Source organism: Rattus rattus, chromosome 1 (genome assembly GCF_011064425.1).
Source record: "Rattus rattus isolate New Zealand chromosome 1, Rrattus_CSIRO_v1, whole genome shotgun sequence".
Lineage (NCBI taxonomy): Eukaryota > Metazoa > Chordata > Mammalia > Rodentia > Muridae > Rattus > Rattus rattus.
This window is the reverse complement of record NC_046154.1, coordinates 42,348,340-42,369,086: the sequence shown is the minus strand read 5'-3', so window position 1 is coordinate 42,369,086 and position 20,747 is coordinate 42,348,340. Positions and strand designations below refer to the sequence as shown.

The window sequence follows — 20,747 nt, the reverse complement described above, 5'->3', positions numbered from 1 at the left end:
ATGGGCAAGAGGGAATTCCTGATTAATATAATTCTGGAAGAAATATAAACTATCAGGAAATTAGTACGGAGATTTCTTTTTTAAAAAAAATCATATGACTGAGATACACCAGTCCTGACTATATGTAAGTATTACAAATCAACACGTGACAGAAATACTTACTTACATCAATACTTACTTCAATATTTACTACATCCTATTTATTAACAGCTAAGAAATGGAACCAGCCTTGGTGTTCAGTAACAGAGTAATAGATAAACAGTTCAGTAGGTTTACACAATGGAAATTTTTTCAGTCATAAAAAACAAAGCTATATCATTTGCAAGAAAGGGGGTGTAACTGGAAATGACCATATAAAGAAAATAAAGTCAGTCTCAGACAAGTATGTTTTCTCTCCTACTTGGTTTCTAGATTGTCATAGAGACATGTAAGATCCTATGTGCATATAGAATATGAGTAAAGGTGAAATTTTCTAGGGAACAAACAGAACAGGAGTGAGAAAGGAAAAGAGAGAATGAGGGGTATAAGGGAAGGACATAGTCAACACACAATCTTTATATTTGAATGCCCTTCTCTAATTGTCTTGCTATATGATACACAATATAATATTTAAGACATCTTTCCTACACATAAAAAGTTAAATGAAATAGCTGAATAAAGTACTAAATTAATAAACTCTGTCCAATCCATGTTGATTCTTTTTGGGATGGAGTTGTAAAAAGAGAAAAGATCATTCCAACCTGCCAAGGTTGTTTTCTCAGAAAAGCAGAGGAGAATTTCAGGGTTTTAAGGGGAGCAGGTACCTGGAAGGAAGGGAACCTATAAGCTGGGTTCCCTGAAGAAGTCAATGGAGGACTTCAAAGAAGTCAGTTCTTTTTAAAATGATTTTTACGGTTATTTCTTGAGACAAGGTCTCTCTACTATATAGCTCTGACTATCCTGGAACTTGCAATGTAAACCAGGCTGGCCTCAAACTCAGAGAAAATAGCTGGCCTCTGCCTCCCAAGTGTTGGTATTCACCATGACCAGCCCTAAATGAATTTTCATCTAGAAAATTCCAAAGTATTGCCCCAGATTAGCACATTACTTGCTAATTGCCAGCAAGTCATCATCTGGGCCAAATGATCAAACTAAGTATCACAAGCAGTGAGAAAATGACAGACTAAAAGCTTCCTGCTACAATAAAAGACAAGAAAGCCTAGTATCAATATCAACCATGAAGCATATATATCAAAAATGTTCAACTATTCTTTTTTTTTTTTTTTTTTGGTTCTTTTTTTTGGAGCTGGGGACCGAACCCAGGGCCTTGAGCTTCCTAGGCAAGCGCTCTACCACTGAGCTAAATCCCCAACCCCAAAAATGTTCAACTATTCTAACCAAGGATCTAGATTTAAAGAACAAGTCAAGTGACAGCATAAATAAGTAGAGAAATCTAGAATGCACATTTTACAAAACTGTCCTGAAAGTTACTTCCATCCCAAGAAGTGTTAGTACCTCTCCTCACCGAGAGACTAGAGATATAGCCATACATGCAATACATAACTACAATTTTATACTGCCGATAAGAAAAATAAAATTTTATCACCCTGTACAAAGCTTAAGTCCAAGTGGATCAAGGACCTCCACATAAAACCAGATACACTCAAACTAATAAAAGAAAAACTAGGGCAGCATCTCGAACACATGGGCACTGGAAAAAATTTCCTGAACAAAACACCAATGGCTTATGCTCTAAGATCAAGAATCGACAAATGGGATCTCATAAAACTGCAAAGCTTCTGTAAGGCAAAGGACACTCTTGTTAGGACAAAACGGCAACCAACAGATTGGGAAAAGATCTTTACCAATCCTACAACTGAGAGAGGGCTTTATCCAAAATATACAAAGAACTCAAGAATTAGACTGCAGGGAGACAAATGACCCTATTAAAAAATGGGGTTCAGAGATAAACAAAGAATTCATAGCTGAGGAATGCCAAATGGCTGAGAAACTCCTAAAGAAATGTTCAATATCTTTAGTCATAAGGGAAATGCAAATCAAAACAACCCTGAGAATCCACCTCATACCAGTCAGAATGGCTAAGATCAAAAACTCAGGTGACAGCAGATGCTGGCGAGGATGTGGAGAAAGAGGAACACTCCTCCATTGTTGGTGGGATTGCAGACTGGTACAACCATTCTGGAAATCAGTCTGGAGGTTCCTCAGAAAATTGGACATTGAACTGCCTGAGGATCCAGCTATACCTCTCTTGGGCATATACCCAAAAGATGCCCCAACTTATAAAAAAGACACGTGCTCCACTATGTTCATAGCAGCCTTATTTATAATAGCCAGAAGCTGGAAAGAACCCAGATGCCCTTCAACAGAGGAATGGATACAGAAAATGTGGTACATCTACACAATGGAATATTACTCAGCTATCAAAAACAACGACTTTATGAAATTAAATAGGCAAATGGTTGAACTGGAAAATATCATCCTGAGTGAGCTAACCCAATCACAGAAAGACACACATGGTATGCACTCACTGATAAGTGGCTATTAGCCCAAATGCTTGAATTACCCTAGATGCATAGAACAAATGAAACTCAAGACAGATGATCAAAATGTGAATGCTTCACTCCTTCTTTAAAAGGGGAACAAGAATACCCTTGGCAGGGAAGAGAGAGGCAAAGATTAAAACAGAGACTGAAGGAACACCCATTCAGAGCCTGCCCCACATGTGGCCCATACATATACAGCCATCCAATTAGACAAGATGGATGAAGCAAAGAAATGCAGGCTGACAGGAGCCGGATGTAGATCTCTCCTGAGAGACACAGCCAGAATACAGCAAATACAGAGGTGAATGCCAGCAGCAAACCACTGAACTGAGAATAGGACCCCCGTTGAAGGAATCAGAGAAAGAACTGGAAGAGCTTGAAGGGGCTCAAGACCCCATATGAACAGCAATGCCAAGCAACCAGACTTCCAGGGACTAAGCCACTACCTAAAGACTATACATGGACTGACCCTGGACTCTGACCTCATAGGTAGCAATGAATATCCTAGTAAGATCACCAGTGGAAGGGGAAGCCCTTGGTCCTGCTAAGACTGAACCCCCAGTGAACGTGATTGTTGGGGGGAGGGCGGCAATGGGAGGAGGATGGGGAGGGGAACACCCATAAAGAGGGGGAGGGGGAGGGGTTAGGGGGATGTTGGCCTGGAAACCAGGAAAGGGAATAACACTCGAAATATAAATAAGGAATACTTAAGTTAATAAAAAAAAATTAATAAAAAAAACAGCCAACATTATTCCAAATGGAGAAAAACGCAAAGTAAACTCTCTGAAATCAAGAAGAAAAAAGGGTTGTTCATTATCCTCTTCAGTATAGTGCTATAAGCACTAGATGGCACAGTAAGGTAATAAAGAAAGGAAGAAATTCAAGTTAAAAAAAAAAAGAAAAAGAAAAAGAAAATTTGCTAAAATTTGGGAAACTGCACTATTGTCAGGACTTCAGGAGACATTATAGATTATTATTTATTTATTATATTTTGAATATACTATATATATACAGGTAGTTGGTATATGATAAAATATTTAACAAGACCATGTGGTGATTTTATTTTTACAGTTTTATGTTGCCTCAACATTCATTTTAAATAGTTTAACATCTTTCAACCAAAACAGGACATAAAATTTACAGCACATTATGCTCAAATGGCTGACACTAGTGACCACAGGATAAAAGAGATGTGATACTGAATCCAATTCTTCAATTTTCCACACATGAGGACCACACAACTACAGGTCCTCCCACTAAGGGTTTTCTTCCATTTACAATGAGCTTGAATATATGATTTGATCCTTTTCCTAGGGAAACCAAAATAGAGTGTAGTGGTATGGTAACTTTGACCATATGTCTTTGTCTTCAAAAGTGTCATGAGTTCTACTTCTACTTCTAAATGCCATCAATTATCCTAAGATATTTTTGAGGTGGGAGGGGTTCCTCTATGATTCTATGATAAGATATCAAAATAAATACACATGAATCACACCTGAGCCCACATATTGAGGAGACCAGCCCAACTACATATATAACTTCTAAACAAAGACACCCAAATAAAAAGAATCAACCAACCACTGGGAAGTGCCTTAATTAGATTGCTATGGTGTTCAGCCACTTAATTATGGAGTTGCCACACAGAAATAAAATTAATCTTTACCCGTGTCAGCATTGGTTACTCATCTTCTTAAGGTGTACCATTTTTACTGAGGTTGGAATTTCAGTTTGTTTTTAGCATGCATTTATCTGACGAGGAGAGGATGGCGGTAGAGAGTACTGGGAGAGATGACTGGAACTGGGGAGCATCACAGAGATGAGCTAGAAACATGTGCAATGAAAACTCCCAGGAATCTCCAAAGGTGAATCTAGCTAAGACTCCTAGCGATGGGGAATATGGAGCCTAAACAAGTCATCTCCTGTAACCAGGCAAGATTTCCAGTGGAGGGACTAGGGCATCGATCCAGCAACAAAATTTTCAACCTACAATTTGTCCTGCCTACAAGGTGTGCTGGGTAAAGGTAGCAAAGAAATTGTGGGAGTGGCCAACCAAGAGACTCCTGCCATGAGAGGTGCCATGAGAGGAACCCCACCGCTGACACTGGCTGGAGGTTCAGGACTCTGAGGCTGGATAGCTCAGAGACCTAGAATAGAACAAAACATGACTGGAGCGGTCCGGGTTGGGGGATTGGGGGCCATCAATGAAATGATGCCTAAAGATATTCTGTGATATTTATAGATTGTTGCAATCAGAGAAACTTTATCCAGCAACTGATTAAGAGACTCATTGTCAAATATTAGACAGAGTTTGGGAAATCCTACTGAAGAGAGGAAGAATTGTAGGAGCCAGAGGGGTCATGACACTACTAGAAAACCAACTTGAACTCATAGGGGTTAACAGAGACTGAATTGACAACCAGGGAGCCTGCCTAAGACTGACCTAGAGACCATATATGTTACAGCTGTGTAGCTTGGTCTTCTTATGGGACTCCTAACAGTGGGAACAGAGGATGTCCCTGATTCTTTTGCCTGCTTTTGAGACCCTGTTCCTCATTCTGAGTTGCCTTGCCCAGTTCAGCCTTGATACAAGGGGAGATGACTAGTCTTGCTGAAACTTGATATGTCATATTTGGTTAATATTCACGGGAAGCTTGCCCTTTTCTGAAGAGAAATGGAGGAAGAGTGGAGGGGGAAACAGAGAAAATGGGAGAGGGCATGACTAGAAAAAGGAGGGGAATTGCAGTTGTAAAAGAAAGATATACAGTATTGTTCAATGACCATTTCTACTAAGTCTATCATTTATAAGTTTATTTATAGTTATATATAGATTGAGTACTGATTGAATTTCTTGTGATTATGTGTCAATACTTTTCTGTTCTTGTATGCTTGATAACCTAGGATTGCACCCAAATATTATGACTTTTTCATATTTTGGGAGCTAGATATCTCTCTAAATATTCTTGAGCCTTATTCTCTGATGTACCTGGAAATAACTGATTGCTATTAGAGCTTCCTTTAAAGATCTGTTCAGCAATATCCTTCAGTCTCCCTCTGAGTACTCTAGGATGCCTCACTTTATATATTTAAGATGGTCCACTCATTTTAAAAGACGCATGCAGCTGATACTGATAGGAACATGTAGTATCCCATACTTTGTATGGTTCACAGAGATATTATACTACATTAACACTTTCCAGTTGTCTCTCCAGATTTTATTCTTTCTTATGAAATAGTTCCAGTACCTGTCAAAGAATTTTAACTATCTGAGAAATGTATGGAAAAATAACTTTCATGTCAAACAATCCCATTTCTGGGGAAATTATAATGCATTTCATCATAATAAAGCCACTAAAGGAATACTTTAGTAAAAAAAAGTCTTCCAACTTTTTCAACCCAAAGGCTCTAAAGTAACTAAATGAATGGATGAAAACTAAAGATTGTCTTGCATGTAAAAAGAAATTGCATCTCACAATCTTGAGACACACGTTTCTTTTTCATGTTGACTAGTTTGAGTTGTTTTTAAATAAATGCCATCTTTACATTAAGTGGATTAATGAAGTTTGCTTCTTTTCTTTGTAATTCTCTGTGTTAAGTGGTTATGATGGATGGATGTGTGGCAGGTGAATAGAAGCTATTTTTATTTTATCACAGTAAAAAGAAGAGAGGTTTAGAATATGTTAACAGACAACCTAAAGTAAATTGTTCTGTCTTTGAATATTACCTATAATGAGAAAAATAATGTCTCCCTTTATGAGCACTATGCTGGCTAGCTTTATATCAATTTCTGACACAGCTAGAGTTATTTTGGAAGAAGAAACCTCAACTGACAAAATGGCACCACCAGAATGATGACTGATGTGGGAGGGCCCAGCTCACTAGGGACAGTACTACCCAGAGCTGTTGGTCCTGGGTTCTATAAGAAAGGAAGCTAAGCAAGCCACGGTGAGCAAGCCAGCAAGCAGCACTCCTCCATGGCCTCTGCGTCAGCTCCTGCCTCCGGGTTCTCTCCCTGTTTGAGTTTCTATAGTAATTTCCTTTGATGTTACTAAAGATGTGGAAGCATTTCCAAATACACCCTTTCTTCCCCAAGTTGCTTTTGGTCAAGGGTGTTTCACCATAGCAATAGTAACCCAAACTAAGACTAGTACTTTTCTCATTTTCTCTTTTATATAATTTATCTGTTTTTATAAATATTATGTACTATTATGTACCTTAGCTAGGACTAACATTCTTTGCTTGATATACTCTATGTACATATATATGTACTGATGCTCTTGGATGCAGAGTGGGATTATATTCCAGTATACCCACTGTAAATATTGTATCAAAATGTATCCACCATCTACAACATATTATAGCTTAGCAGTATAGTGTGACCTATAGAGTATCCATTATACAAACTCAGCCACATAGCTGACTGGAAGTTTCAGCTTGCTGTCCAGCAACATGAAAAGGTATCTAGCCATATACAAACAGCAGGAAAAAAGATTACAATTCAAAATTCAAACTAAAGTTTTATTGAATTTACCCAATAAAAAAGCTGAAAAGGAGGTTTAAACCACTGTAAGTTATCATATGCGGTATTGCAGCTTTTGAGGCTGGGAATGTAGTTCAGTAATGGAATGCTTGCCTACTCTGTGCAAGGCTCCAGATTTGATCTCTACAACCATAAGAGAAAAAGTTAGATAAAGATCGGATATTTCTATAACATAGCAAACTTTAAAACACTGAAAACAAGTAAGAAACAAAAAAATGACCATTAGTATTTAGAGCAATGGTTCTTAATCCTTTATTATAGTCCCGCCTGTTGTGGTGACCTCAACCATAAAATTATTTTCATTGCTATTTCATAGCTGTAATTTTGCTTCTGTTATGAATCATAATATAAATATCTATGATTTCTGATGGTCTTAATGAGAACCCTATAAAAAGGTCATGCCACTCTCCCAAAGGGGTTGCAACCTACAGGTTAAGATCCACTGAGTATTAAAGTATATTTATGTTTGTTTCCTTTTATTTTTGTTAACAGAATCTTTGCAAAAATAAGCTAAACCCTATGTTCTTGTAATCTAATTACCTAGCTCCTACTAAAAGGAGAGATCCTGCTTGAGATGGTTATAATTTTATCTGTAACCTATAACCACAGGCTTTTCCACCTGAGCCTCAGTTCCAGAAAATTCTACTGAGAGGCTCTACTTTATTTATGAATAAATACCTAGGCCAAGCTAGGCTTGCTTCCCGACTAGCTCATAATTTATATTAACTCGTTTATACTATTCTGTGTCTGCCACGCAGCTAATTACCTCTTCTCAATTTCGTACTTCTAAACCTGAGTAGGAAATTTCCCCAAGCTTGACTCTTTCCCAGTTTCACACATCCTCCCCTTACAACCACCACTTGCCCCTTGCTGGATGTCCTACCTTCTATTTCTATTATTATTCTATTATTCTACTTTTTCCTATAGGCGTTTTATTAACAGGTGATGCTTCCACACAGTACACAAAAAATTATCCGATACTATACTAATCTAAAATGTTCTCAAGGTGCTAAAATGTTGCAGCTTGGCACCAAGCCTGACAACCTGATCCCTGGACCCACATGGAGAAAAACAAACCACTCCTGTAAGGTTGTATGACCTTCACGAATGCAATTTGGCATGCATGCACACACACACACACACACACACACACACACACACACACACACACACACACACACGAGAAGTAGAAGGAGAAGGGGAAGGGAGGAAGAAGGAGAATAAATTTTTAAATTAAAAAAATCCAATGAAATTTAATGTTCTTGGGAAAAGTTGTCAGTTAACAACTACATAGTTTTATGTGTTGCAAGATCTTTTAAAACATGTCTCTAAACATCCTTACAAATTGCAAACCACAACATTTCTACATAGTTTTTATTAATGAAATCCCAAAGTATTTAATTTTCATTCTTTTCATGAACAGGGCAACTATAATAGTACATTTGACTAATAATATATAAAAAAAAATACAGGATTTTAATAATTATATATTCGTTATATAACTTTATAACCAAAAAAAGAAAGAGTTCTGGGGAGATGTCTTAATGGTTAAAAGCACTTCCTGGCCTTCCAGAGGACCCAACTTCAGTTCCAATACCCACATCAGTTCAAACCACTTGTAACTCCTACTCCAGGAAATCAATGCACTTACACTCACTTGCATACACCCACACACACAAACACACAAATGCTCATAATTAAAAAATAATAATTGAGGCTGGAAAGATTGCTCATTGGTTAAAAGCACTTGCTGATCTTCCACAGGACTAAGGCTCAATTTCCACCATCTACATGGTGGCTTCCAACTGCCTGTAACTCCAAGCCCAACAAGTCCTGCACCCTTTATGGCTTCCAAGAAACACATGGTGCACAGACATGCATACAGGTGACACTCATATACATAAATTAATAATGATGATGATGATGATCAAGATGATCCTCTGCTTTCTAACAAGCTTGAGACAAGCTTGAGCTATAACCCAACCCAGGGAAGAAAGGGGGGAAGGAGAGAAGAGGAGGGAGTGAGGGGAAAAAAAAGAAGAGAATCTTAAAATTAGAATTTGTCTATTATTTTCCAAAATAGTCACTAGAGATGGAAACTAGAAGTTTTCCATCTTGAAGTGGAAAACTTAAGGGTTCTTTGGAAAAGTCGGTTGTGTTGGATGGTGTTTTGCTAAAGCAGACACATGAAGGAACAAGTTTTGCTGAAGCAGACTCAAGTGAAAGGTTGTTTTGCTAAAGCAAGCATGTGAAAGGATGAATGAGGAAGGATTCTTCGATAACAACACACATGTATTAGTTCACCTTTCATGTGTTGTTAAGCTCCATTTGTCGTGACTTCATAGAGAGAAACATACCAAAAATCTCCAAGAGACTCTGTGGCTACTTGCCACTTCCAAAGATTCTAAGTGGCCAAGTGATGTCAGCTGATAGACTCACCTGCTGAGTAAGGTAAGACATGGTGGTGAGATAAGACCAGTAGAGGGGGGGTTGGGGATTTAGCTCAGTGGTAGAGGGCTTGCCTAGCAAGCGCAAGGCCCTGGGTTCAGTCCCCAGCTCCGAAAAAAAGGAAAAAAAAAGACCAGTAGAGGACATGTGATGTTTGGAGAGAGTATAAATAGGACCCAACAGACGGTGACAAGGGTTTGGTCTGCTGGTACAGCCAGCTCTGCAAAACTTCTTGATCTCGAGTGATCTTCACCACATCGTTGAGAGGCACAGCAAAGAACTTCTGGTGTCTCCTGGTCCAAATCCCTCCTACTGACTGGTGCCCCTGCTAGATCCTGCCACCACTACTGCTATTTCTCTGGTATGCTAACACCAGAAGAAGGCATCATAAATAATGTTACAAATATTATGCTCAACTGCTGGGGTGTATCTGTGAAGTGTTTGTGAATGGATCAAACTGCCCCTGCTGACCTTTGAACTGAACTGCTGATTTCCTGACAACACAAAACCATTTCTAAAGAGGTCCACTTTCCTCCGTATCATAATAAGCTTTCTTTTCCACTACCTCTGACGGGTGGTAGGCTAGAAGAGAGGTTAAAGCATTTAAGAAACATTATTAAAAGTAGGGTTTGAAAAATTAAAAGCTATAGTATTTAAGATACTAAGAGAGCCAGGTGTAGCAGTGCACACCTTTAGTCCGAGTACCTTGGAGGCAGAGGTATACAGATCTCTTGGGAGTTCAAGGTGAACCTAGTCTACAAATAATGTTCCAGGCCAGAGACTGTATAGTGAGACTGTATATATTTCTCTCAGTGTGTCTCTCTGTGTATGTCTCTCTTACGCTTACATACACACTCACGCACTCAAGCACTCACACCACCTAGAAGAATACTAAACAATGGTGTGAATATTGAAACACTAGAAATGGAGCGGGAATTTCTCTAGACTTGCCATTTCACAAACAATTCATATAGTTTATTCTGCTTCATTGCTTACCAAATTCACCTACTGATGGCCAAACTGGTTTCTCTGGTATGCTAATGCCAGAAGAAGGCGTCATAAATAATGTTACAAATATTATGCTCAACATGAAAGTATCCACTCCTTTGTAAATTAATATTCTGGTTAATAAGTAATCCCAACACTAAGGAGTCAGGAGTGGAAAGTCAGTAGTTCAAGGGCAGAGGATCAAAAGTTCAAGGTCAATACATGGGTAGTTTAAGGCCAGCCTGGGCAACACGAGGCCCTGCATTCACATGTGCATGTTCATAAACAAACACACATATACACAATTCTCGTTAAAAAGATTCACCTCAGGACTGGAGAGATGGGCAAGTAATTAAAAGTAGCTCAATTCTAAGTAATCACACGGTGGCTAACACTGATCTGCAGCTCCAGTTCCAAAAGATCTGATGATACATTTTTCTGGCCAACATGGGTACCAGCTACACATGTGGTACAGATAATGCATGCAGGCAAAGTAGGCATATACATAAAATAAAAATAAATCATTTTTAAAATATCAATCCTCTATGAAGCTGCTATTATGAGCCACTTTCCCAGAACATTATCACTTAACAATAACAAATATGAAGTATAATGCTTACATCTACGGAGCAAAGGATCAGATCATAAATTTATGATGAGAAAACCAACCTTTCTCATTACTTGAAGATGTTTCATAGAAATATTAAAAACAAATATTAATAACTATAATTAAATCCTAGAAGTATCTTAAAGTTAGAACTTTCTATTCATTTTCAAATACATCAAAGAGGGACTTTTGCTCATGATACCATAGGCATATAAGTACACAAAATGATACAGACCAGTCAAGTGTATTTTTTTTTTATGTAACTTCTCTTCTAAACAAAACTATTTGACTGAAATCAATGTTTTCCTCCAAATGTCACCATAAGTCTTAATGTCTTCATGCCCAACCTACTATTAAACTTTTCTCCAAAACTACTGGACTTTGTGCATCAAAACAAAATAATCTGAAAGTTTTACTTTACGTTTTACATTTCATTTAACAAGTACCAATAAAAAGAAGAGAAAGAGAAGGAGGATGAGGAAGAAGAAAAGGAAAAGAAAAAGGACTCAGATTTTAAGACTGAAAGTCCTTCATCCATTGAATACCTCTATTCTGAGAATCCAGGTAAGTCCCAATGCTGAAATCTGTTCTGTATCAGATACTCAAAATGTTTTACATTTTGGGGCATCAGATTGTAGACTTTTGGATTAGGAACAATCAATTAGGGAAATCTATTCAAATACTCTAAAATCTGTAAAACTATTAGCACATTAACTAGTTATTTCAGGTATCTCAGATGAATGGCACAAAACACATGCATGAGGATCATGACAGCAGGTCCTTCTCTTTTTCTCCCAAGTGGTTGTCTGTAGTGACTTCTTTCCACTTAACTATATCTTACCTTATTATTTGCTTCATAAAGTTACCTAGCTTTCTCTCTGTCCATTCCTGATCCCTCCTAAATGAGTTAAAAGAGAGAGATGGATATTATACTTAGTATATTTCTGCTGTTGCACAATCTTTCTCCTAGTTGCTCAAAAACAAACATATTCATGCCAATGGGCATTAACAATACCCACCCAAGTCTCAGTTGATAAACCAATGAGTTTGCTGGGGCTACTTACAACAGCATAGGTGACTCTTGGGCAACTGCATCACCGAAAAAGCTTTATCTCATATGACTCACAAAAGCTAAATCACTGGATGACTGCAGTGGAAAGTTACATTATCTGTGTAACTTGTTGACAGCTCTACTAAAGAGCTGCTCATGCTCCTTTAAGTAACCCCAATAAACTCACTGGTTCACTAAGCTAGACTTAAGCAGAATTGTTTTCTTGGCCTATATTGAATTTGTTCACAGCTCCCCAAGAAAAGTCATGAAACACAACTACCCCCAAATAAGGACAGATTAGAACCAAAGATGAATCTAGCATATCACCTTCTGTATGGTCTAAGAGATAGGGCATCTGAGAGTAGAGCAATGAGGACAACCCAAATACAGCCATTCTTCCCTATGCTGCATTTGTGTGCCATTTTGCATGGCAGCAGCTGGATTGGCCTTGCTCTGGATAAGAAAACATTCAGCGGGCTGGAGAGCTGGCTCAGCGGTTAAGAGCACCCGACTGCTCTTCCAGAGGTCATGAGTTCAATTCCCAGCAACCACATGGTGGCTCACAACCATCTGCAAAGAGATCTGGTGCCCTCTTCTGGTGTATCTGAAGACAGCTACAGTGTACTTATATATAATAAATAAATAAATCTTTAAAAAAAAAAAGAAAAAGAAAAAGAAAACATTCAGCTAAGGCTGACACATATGGAGGTAAAGTGTGTGAAGTGTGGCTCCCAGGGTTGTTATCTTCTATGTGGTACTGAGTATAACACTTCCTTGACTAATGGAGTTTCATGGCCTCTAAAATAAGCAAATGAAGTACGGCTTAACCAATGATAGGGGTGTATAAGGAAAATCAGATTTTACACTATACCAACTTAGCTGAGAATATATTTCATTTTTATAATTTTTATTAGACTTGTTTATTATTTTATGTCTGAATGGCTTGCCTTATTATATGTATGAATACCATTTTTATGCCTGGTGCCCACAATGGTCAGAAGAGGTTATTGGATCTCTAGAACTGCAGTTACTGAGGTTGTGAACCACCATGTGGGTGCTAGGAATCAAAACCCAATCCTTGGGGAGAGCAACAAGTGCTCTTAACAGGTGAGCCATCTTTCCAGCCCTGAGAGAACATATTTTAAAATTCCTTTACTAAGAATTTTCAGATTGGAAAAGCTACTAGAAAATGTTGTAGGTAGTGCTCTCCAAAGTCTTCTCGGGGGCTGGGATGTAACTCAATTGGAAGAGTGCATGATTAGCATACATAAGGCCCTGGGACCAATCCCTAGTACAGCATAAGCCACATATGGCAATACACATGTGTAATCCTAGCACTTAGGAGATAGGAGCAAGATGACCATGTTGAAGCCAGCTAATGCTACAAAGGAAGGCCAGCCTGAGCCACTAGCAGGAGCATGTCTCCAAGAAGAAAGATTAAGTCTATGTATATCACCAAGTACTAGTGCAGCTCACATACATACTGTTCCAGTCTCATCTAATTGGCATGCAGCACCAGCTAGGTCTAGAATTGCTCCAGATCCATAGCAATCATCCTCATCAACAAAGATGTAAAATTCCTTAAGGAAACATCAGTAACTTAAGTAATACTCAAAACAATAACAAATCATGATTGACAGGGTTATGCCAACAGTACAAACCTGGCACCACATTTTTTTCAGCTCTATTATAATCTTATGGAACCATCATTGTATATGCTCTTCTTGACCAAAACACGATTATGTGGTTTATGACTATACTATATACAAATTTTATTCTGGAGTTATAAATTCTTCCCTTAAAAGAAAAAATGCTTGAGCAATAACGAGTTTATGTGGACTAAAAAATTAGGTTGGTAAAATTGAACTAATAATCTTCAAAAACAGTAATGTTTTGGTTAATTTCATAAAACTGCTGATGGTACATCTTTTAGTAACAAATTAGAGAATGGATTCTAGTAAGAGGTTACATTCTCATTTCTAGCCACAAGAGGGAGCAAGTACTTAACAGATTTTGAGAATTTCATTATACACTATTTTCACACAAGACTTTCAAAAACTACTAACAATAAAACAACTAAAAGGTAAGAATGTCTACCATTGCCAGGCACATTGATGGGGTCTAAAACTATAGTGGGTAAAATAAAAGCTACTTTCCTCAAGTTTCATAGTATTTTTAAATTATTGATTCCTTAAATGAATGTCAATATACTTTCTCACACTGTAGATTGTACTTTGTAAATATTCAGTCTAAACAGAAACTAAAAAAATGATGAAAAGACTAAATTATCATAATCTAATTCATAAACTAAAACTTTACAGATGGGTGTGGTGGCATACACATGCACTAGCATTTGGGAGGCTAGTGAGGATCAGGAGTTTGAAGCCAGCAGTGGTAACATAACAAGTTCAAAGTCATCTTAAACTACACAGTAAGATCCTGTATTCAAAAAATATGCCCCCAAAGCTGTGCTAATGTGCTAAGCAATCTATCATATAAAGAATCACAGCAGGATATAGATACCAATATCTTTTTAATTCAAAGTTAACTCTAACACCCTAAGACACTTGTCTCTTTTTTTTTTTTTTATTGTTATTATTTAGCTTAAATATAGTGTTAGTAACTTAACACTTACCTGTGGGAACCTGAAACTACAGTTATTAACAGCATTTGCTGCATTTTAGGAAAGGGGCATTTTAAAATGTACTAGCAAGTAGTTAAATCATAAATGCTAATACTGAAAATCCTCAGTCCACTAATGATCTATAAATACAGCTCTTTGGTTTTTCAGCAAGGGTGGATTCCATCCAGAGTGATGTATGCCTATAATCCCAGAACTCAAGAAACAGAGGCAGGAGGACCCAAGGGTCCAAAGCCAACCTATATCACAGAACAAGACCTTACCAGAGTGAGAGAAGGAAAGAGAGAGAAAGAAAGGAGAAAAGAAGGGTGACCTCCAAAAGGGAATAAGGAACTAGGTAGGTGACCTCAGATAGGACCCTCAAATTAGGTATGTTTATATAGAAGTAATGCATGGAATGCAATATAATTCAAGGTATATCCTCAGAAAAACAAGGTATAGTTTGGGGGGTTTTGTTTTGTTCAAATGGTTTCTTTACCCAGCCCTGACTGTCCTGGACTGTAGACCAGGCTGGCCTTAAACTCAGGACCACCTGCTCTGCCTCCCAAGTGCTGGGATTAAAGGTGTACACCACCACCACCATCACCAATCACTACCCAGCTACAGTATAGCTTGGCTAAGATATAGTTTGTTGCTGATGATGATTTTTTCTTAACTGTGTAGCACTCTGCATGGACAGGCAGGGTACTGAGTTTGAGGCCAGCTGTGGCATAACAATATCCTCTGAACTCAACCATTCTAATTTGCTTGTTAACGCTAGAATTTTTTTCTAGCAAAAGAAATTTTAAAAGGTTCACAAGGGCTGGAGAGATGGTCAGCATTAAGAGCACCAACTGCTCTTCCAGAGGTCCTGAGTTCAATACCCAGATGGTGGCTCGTAACCATTTGTAATGGGATCCGATGCCCTCTTCTGGTGTGTCTGAAGATAGGAATAGTGTACCCACATACATGAAATAAATATCTTTAAAAGAAAAAATAAGGTTCACAAGTAAAATAACTCATGTTTTAGGAAGTTCTTGAAACATACAAGATTCACAAGGCTCTTCCTTAAGATTTTCTAAGCAGTAACAACTGCAGGAGTATAGACTCCGACAAGTCAAGCTGCCTATAAGTCATGCAAGGAGCTACAAGGATGCAGCTTCCATGAGTGCCAATAAATATGACTTTGTTCTCTATAGTAATTGAATGTGAGGTTAAGACATGAGGTAGGAGCTGGATGGGCTCATGTACATCTAGAGAAAGAGTAGGAGTTTGAGGATGGGCTAGGTATAGAGTTCCATACCAACCAAGGCCTTCACCTAGGCTTGGATACCATCTCAAAAATCAAAAAATAAGAGGGTAAGAAGTGAAAACCTAGGCTCTCCTCCTTTGGAAACCAGGAACTTACTGGATAATTAAAACCAAAGAAAGCCATGGTGCATGCCTTTAATCCTAGCACTTGGGAAGCAAAAGCAAGCAGATCTCTAAGGTCAGCTTGCCTAGTCTACAGAATGAGTTCCAGGACAGCCAAGGATACAGAAAGAAACCTTGTCTCAAAAAATAAATAACTAAGAATAAACAAAGAGGATTATCTTAAAAAATATGAAATGGATAGGGTGAAAAGGAAATGCACAAGACAGATTCTTAAGGAACATTAGAACTTTCATGAGGAAAAAAAAGAATTATGAAGAACAGAACATAGATGCTATTTTAAACTGAAAAAAACTACAGCTGATGAACTAGCTGGGGAGGGTACACAGAAAAGGGAGTAAGTGGAAAGAAACATGCAGACATCCAAGGAAATATGGAGCAAAAAAAAAAATTGTTGGAGCACATTTTAGAGAGATGACTTAAGTAGAAGGATGAAAGTTAACGAAATTAAGTTATCTATTGAAATAGAACAGTTCAAACAATTACATTTAAGATGAGCAAAAGTATGCTATAACTGTATGAATATGGTTTGTTTCCTCCAAAATTCATAGTGGAGTTTAGTCTCCACTGTAGGGATAAAGAGGGTAGAAAGTCAATCAGGCTATAATGTTTAGATGACACAAAGCCTTCCTGATTAAATACTCATGGCTTGTAAGAGAGATAAGGAAGCACCTAAAGCAATAGAGGTATTGTCTGGTGATACTCTGATTCATCTTAGGACTCTGTGTAGTTACAAGTCACCATCAATCCAGATACACTGTTGGTAAGCTGAGACAGGACCTTGAATATGAGGTTAACCTGGGCAGAACTGTAGGACTCCATCTCAGGAAAAAGAAGCAGAAAGATGAAGTGGAAATTTCTGGTTTCTTTGGAGACTCAGTTGTGCCATGTGATGTTTTTCTGGAAACTGTCTTATAAGAGGATGTTTTTGTGAAGCAAACGCATGGGAGAGTGTTTTGCTGAGAGCCGACAATGGTGTTTTTCTGAAAGCACCCAAAGGGCATGTAATGTGTTGCTAGATCAGATTCTTGAGAGACCATGTGGTTTTTGGAAAGGGTATAAATATAACCCAACAGACAGTAGACAATGCTGTGTGGTACTGGTTCACCTTGCCACTCTTTGTTGGCCGGTTGTTCTGACTTCATAGAAAGAAACTGCACCAGAGAACTTGTAGTGGTGTTTCAGTGGCTGCTTCTGAGGACTCAGGCCAATTGGCAGAGCCTCATGGGTTTTATGGGTCAAACTGCTATTGCTGATTCATGAATGGTATTTGTGAATGGACTGAGCTACCACCGCTGATTCGCTGCTGATCTGTGTGAACTGAACTGCTGACATCCTGACATCACAATTAGATTTGCTCCAAAGAACTACTTCTAAACAGGTCCACAGCCTCCTCTGCCCCATTCGCCTTCCATTTCTACTACCTCTGATGGGTGGTAGGCTAGAAGGGAGGTTAAAGAATTTAAGTGCCCTTAATAAAAGGAAGTTTTGAAAAATCAAAACTTACAGAAAGGAAAGCAGAATGAAAGACAGATGTGGTGGCACACACCTATAACCCTAATACAGCTTTACAAATGGCTTGTTTTATTTAGCTTTGCTTCACTCAGCTTTGTACAGTCTCTGTGGTCTTAACAGGATGGCTTCTAAGTCACTGTAATTAAGCTAGCCTTAAACTTCTGATCTTCCTCCCTCACCTGGGATTCTGGGATTACAGATCTGCATCCACCACTTAGTTGCATCTGTAACTAAGAACCCAACTTCTTTTTTTTTTTTTTTAAGATTTATTCATTTATTATATATAAGTACATTGTAGCTGTCTTCAGATACACCAGAAGAAGGCATCGGATCTCTTTACAGATGGTTGTGAGCCACCGTGTGGTTGCTGGGAATTGAAATCAGGACCTCTGGAAGAGTAGTCGGGTGCTCTTAACCACTGAGCCATCTCTCCAGCCCAGAACCCAACTTCTTAAAGAATCATGAACACTGCCTGAAATGCCTTCCTGCAGATTAGAGAATGAATTTGTGTGGGTTTTGTTTTTCACAGTTTTCTGCTCTTATGGAAACATAATAGATTAATTGTGAAAACAAAATACTTCCATACCATCATTCCTCAGCACTAAGTATCAAATTAGTATACCTTTGGATTGTGTTATATTGGTAGATTTGGTTGCTGAATTGACATTCATTTTTTTAAAAAATTATTAAATGAATTTTGATGTGATTTGAACAGAACTGTCAACAGTTTCTTAAATGGCCCTAAACACACATTTGCCATTTTGTACTATGTATTTCTACAAAGCAACTACTAATGATTATAAAATCAAAATCAGGGCTGGAGAGATGGCTCAGTAGTTAGCAACACTGACTGTGCTTCCAGAGGTTCTGAGTTCAATTCCCAGCGATCACATGGTGGCTCACAAGCATCTGTAATGGGATCCAATGCCCTCTTCTGGTGTGTCTGAAAATAGCAACAGTGTACTCATATACATAAAAAATAAAATAAATCTTTCGAAATTTTTTTAAAAAAACAAAATCAACTCTGAAAAATGTTGAAGATGCTCTACATTCCATAGTGTCAAACATGCCAACAAGAGTGAATGCTTTATGTAAAAATAAGTAAGTATGGAGCTGGAGAGATGACTCGACAGTTGAGCAGACCCACGTTTAAACGCCAGCATCCATAAGCTCATAAGCTTTTGTAACTCCAGTCTTGGCAGATCTGATGCCCTCTTCTGGCTTCTATGGGCATTAGGCATGCACACAATGCAGTCATACATGCATGCAGCAAAACAACCATATGTGAAATGCTTTTTAAAATACATTTTAAAAAAAAGTGTACATCTATCTCATTGGTATATAAGTTTGATACACAAGTCTTTAATAGTGAAATTTTATGTATACAAAAAATTGTTTTAAGACAAATTTCTTTGTTTTCTGATCAGTAAATATTTACTTTTATGCCAATTTTATATATCCCTACACAGGGTTGTATAAAAATAACTCAGGTTAGCAGGGCATAGTAGCGCATGCTTTTAATCCTAGAACCCGGGAGGCAGGGGTAGGTGGATTTCTGAGTTTGAGACCAGTCTGATAGTGAATTCCAGGATAGCCAAGGCTACATAGGAAAACCTTTTCTTTAAAAACCAAAATATATCACAGGTAAAAAGGACTTGCAAGCAGATAAAGTTTAAGAAGCCCTAATCTAAAGGCTGTAAGATCTCCTTATGTTTTCTTAAACATTCAAAGGCACAAGAGTCCATATATATAAGACTGGTTTACATAAAAGCATAGCACCAAGGACACAGACAATTCTTTATATTTGTCTTCCCAAGTAGGACATACATCAGTCTAAGAAGAACTTTCAGTCTGTGTACCCCAGTTCAACCCAGAACCCCCTGCACAGTTCGATTCAAGAAACTCAACCTAATCCTTGTATTTAAAGGACTGGACAACCAGTCCAAACCATATAATTTATCCATACAAAAATTTAAGTGGGCAGCAATATTCATGGGATGAGGCTGGGACTCTAAAAAAAAGAGAAAGCTAGTCAAGCACCAGGATTCACTGCTCTCTTCTTCCTGACTATGAAAATAATGTGAGTAACTGCTCAAATTCCCTACAGCCCGACTTTCCTGTCCTGATGAACCGGGTCCTAGAACTGTGAGCCAAAACGAACCCTCCTTTCCTTACGTCGCTTCTGTCAAGGTATTTTATCACAGCACAGAAAAAGTAACTAAGACACCAACATCATGACTTCCACAAGCACTGTAAGTCATCACGGAAGACATGACAATTAGTGTACTTATAAAAACATTGTTTCTTATTTTGGTGATGTAGAACTCTACTGTGGTGAGTTGTTTTGGGTTTTGGTTTTGGTCTTTTGGAGTTTGGGTTGTTTGTTTGTTTGTCTTTCAGCCTGAGGGTTTGCAGTGTTTGGGGACATTTGGGAGCTTGCAGAGTTGTCTGGTTGGCTGTTTGATTTAGTTTTTTGGAGTGCAGTCTACAATGTATCTATCTATCCCTGCTAGTATTTAACTAAGGGATGTGCCTGCCTCTGTCTCCCAAGTGCAGGGAGTAAAGGCAAGGGCTATACTCCTGGCTTTGTGGTAGTTTGAATGAGAAATGTTCCCTAAGGGTTCAGGCCTTTGGACCCTTGGACCCCAGCTGTTTGGTGGTACAGCTTTGCTGAGAGAAGCATGTAACTCCCTCCCATGGGCTTTAAGAGTTTAAGGCCTGGTCCCACTTCCAGATTGTTCTCTCTGCTGGGTTTGCAGTTGAAGATGTGATCTCTCAGCTTCCTGTACCTGCTGCCACAATGCCTGACATTTGCTACCATGTTCTGCACCATAATGGACTCTTAACCCTCTAGAGCCATAGCCAAAACTAACTCCATAAGTCGCTTTTATCACAGCAACGGAACAGTAACTTAAACCATAATCAATCCAAAAAAGAATCCAGGTAACTGAACTCCATAAGAAACCTTCTGGTCATGGAACAGAAATTGGAAGGCCCAGAAATGAATC

The 20,747-nt window shown here is 38.3% G+C and overlaps 1 protein-coding gene across 1 annotated transcript in view; it reads right to left on the bottom strand.

Moving 5' to 3' along the window:
• Positions 1–20,747, bottom strand: part of Faf1 (Fas associated factor 1) — a 336,330-nt gene that overhangs the window by 291,898 nt on the left and 23,685 nt on the right. Inside the window, exon 4 of the mRNA XM_032890912.1 lies at positions 741–803. Within this exon, the coding sequence (XP_032746803.1) occupies positions 741–803 (63 nt within the window). The remainder of the gene's footprint in view (positions 1–740; positions 804–20,747) is intronic.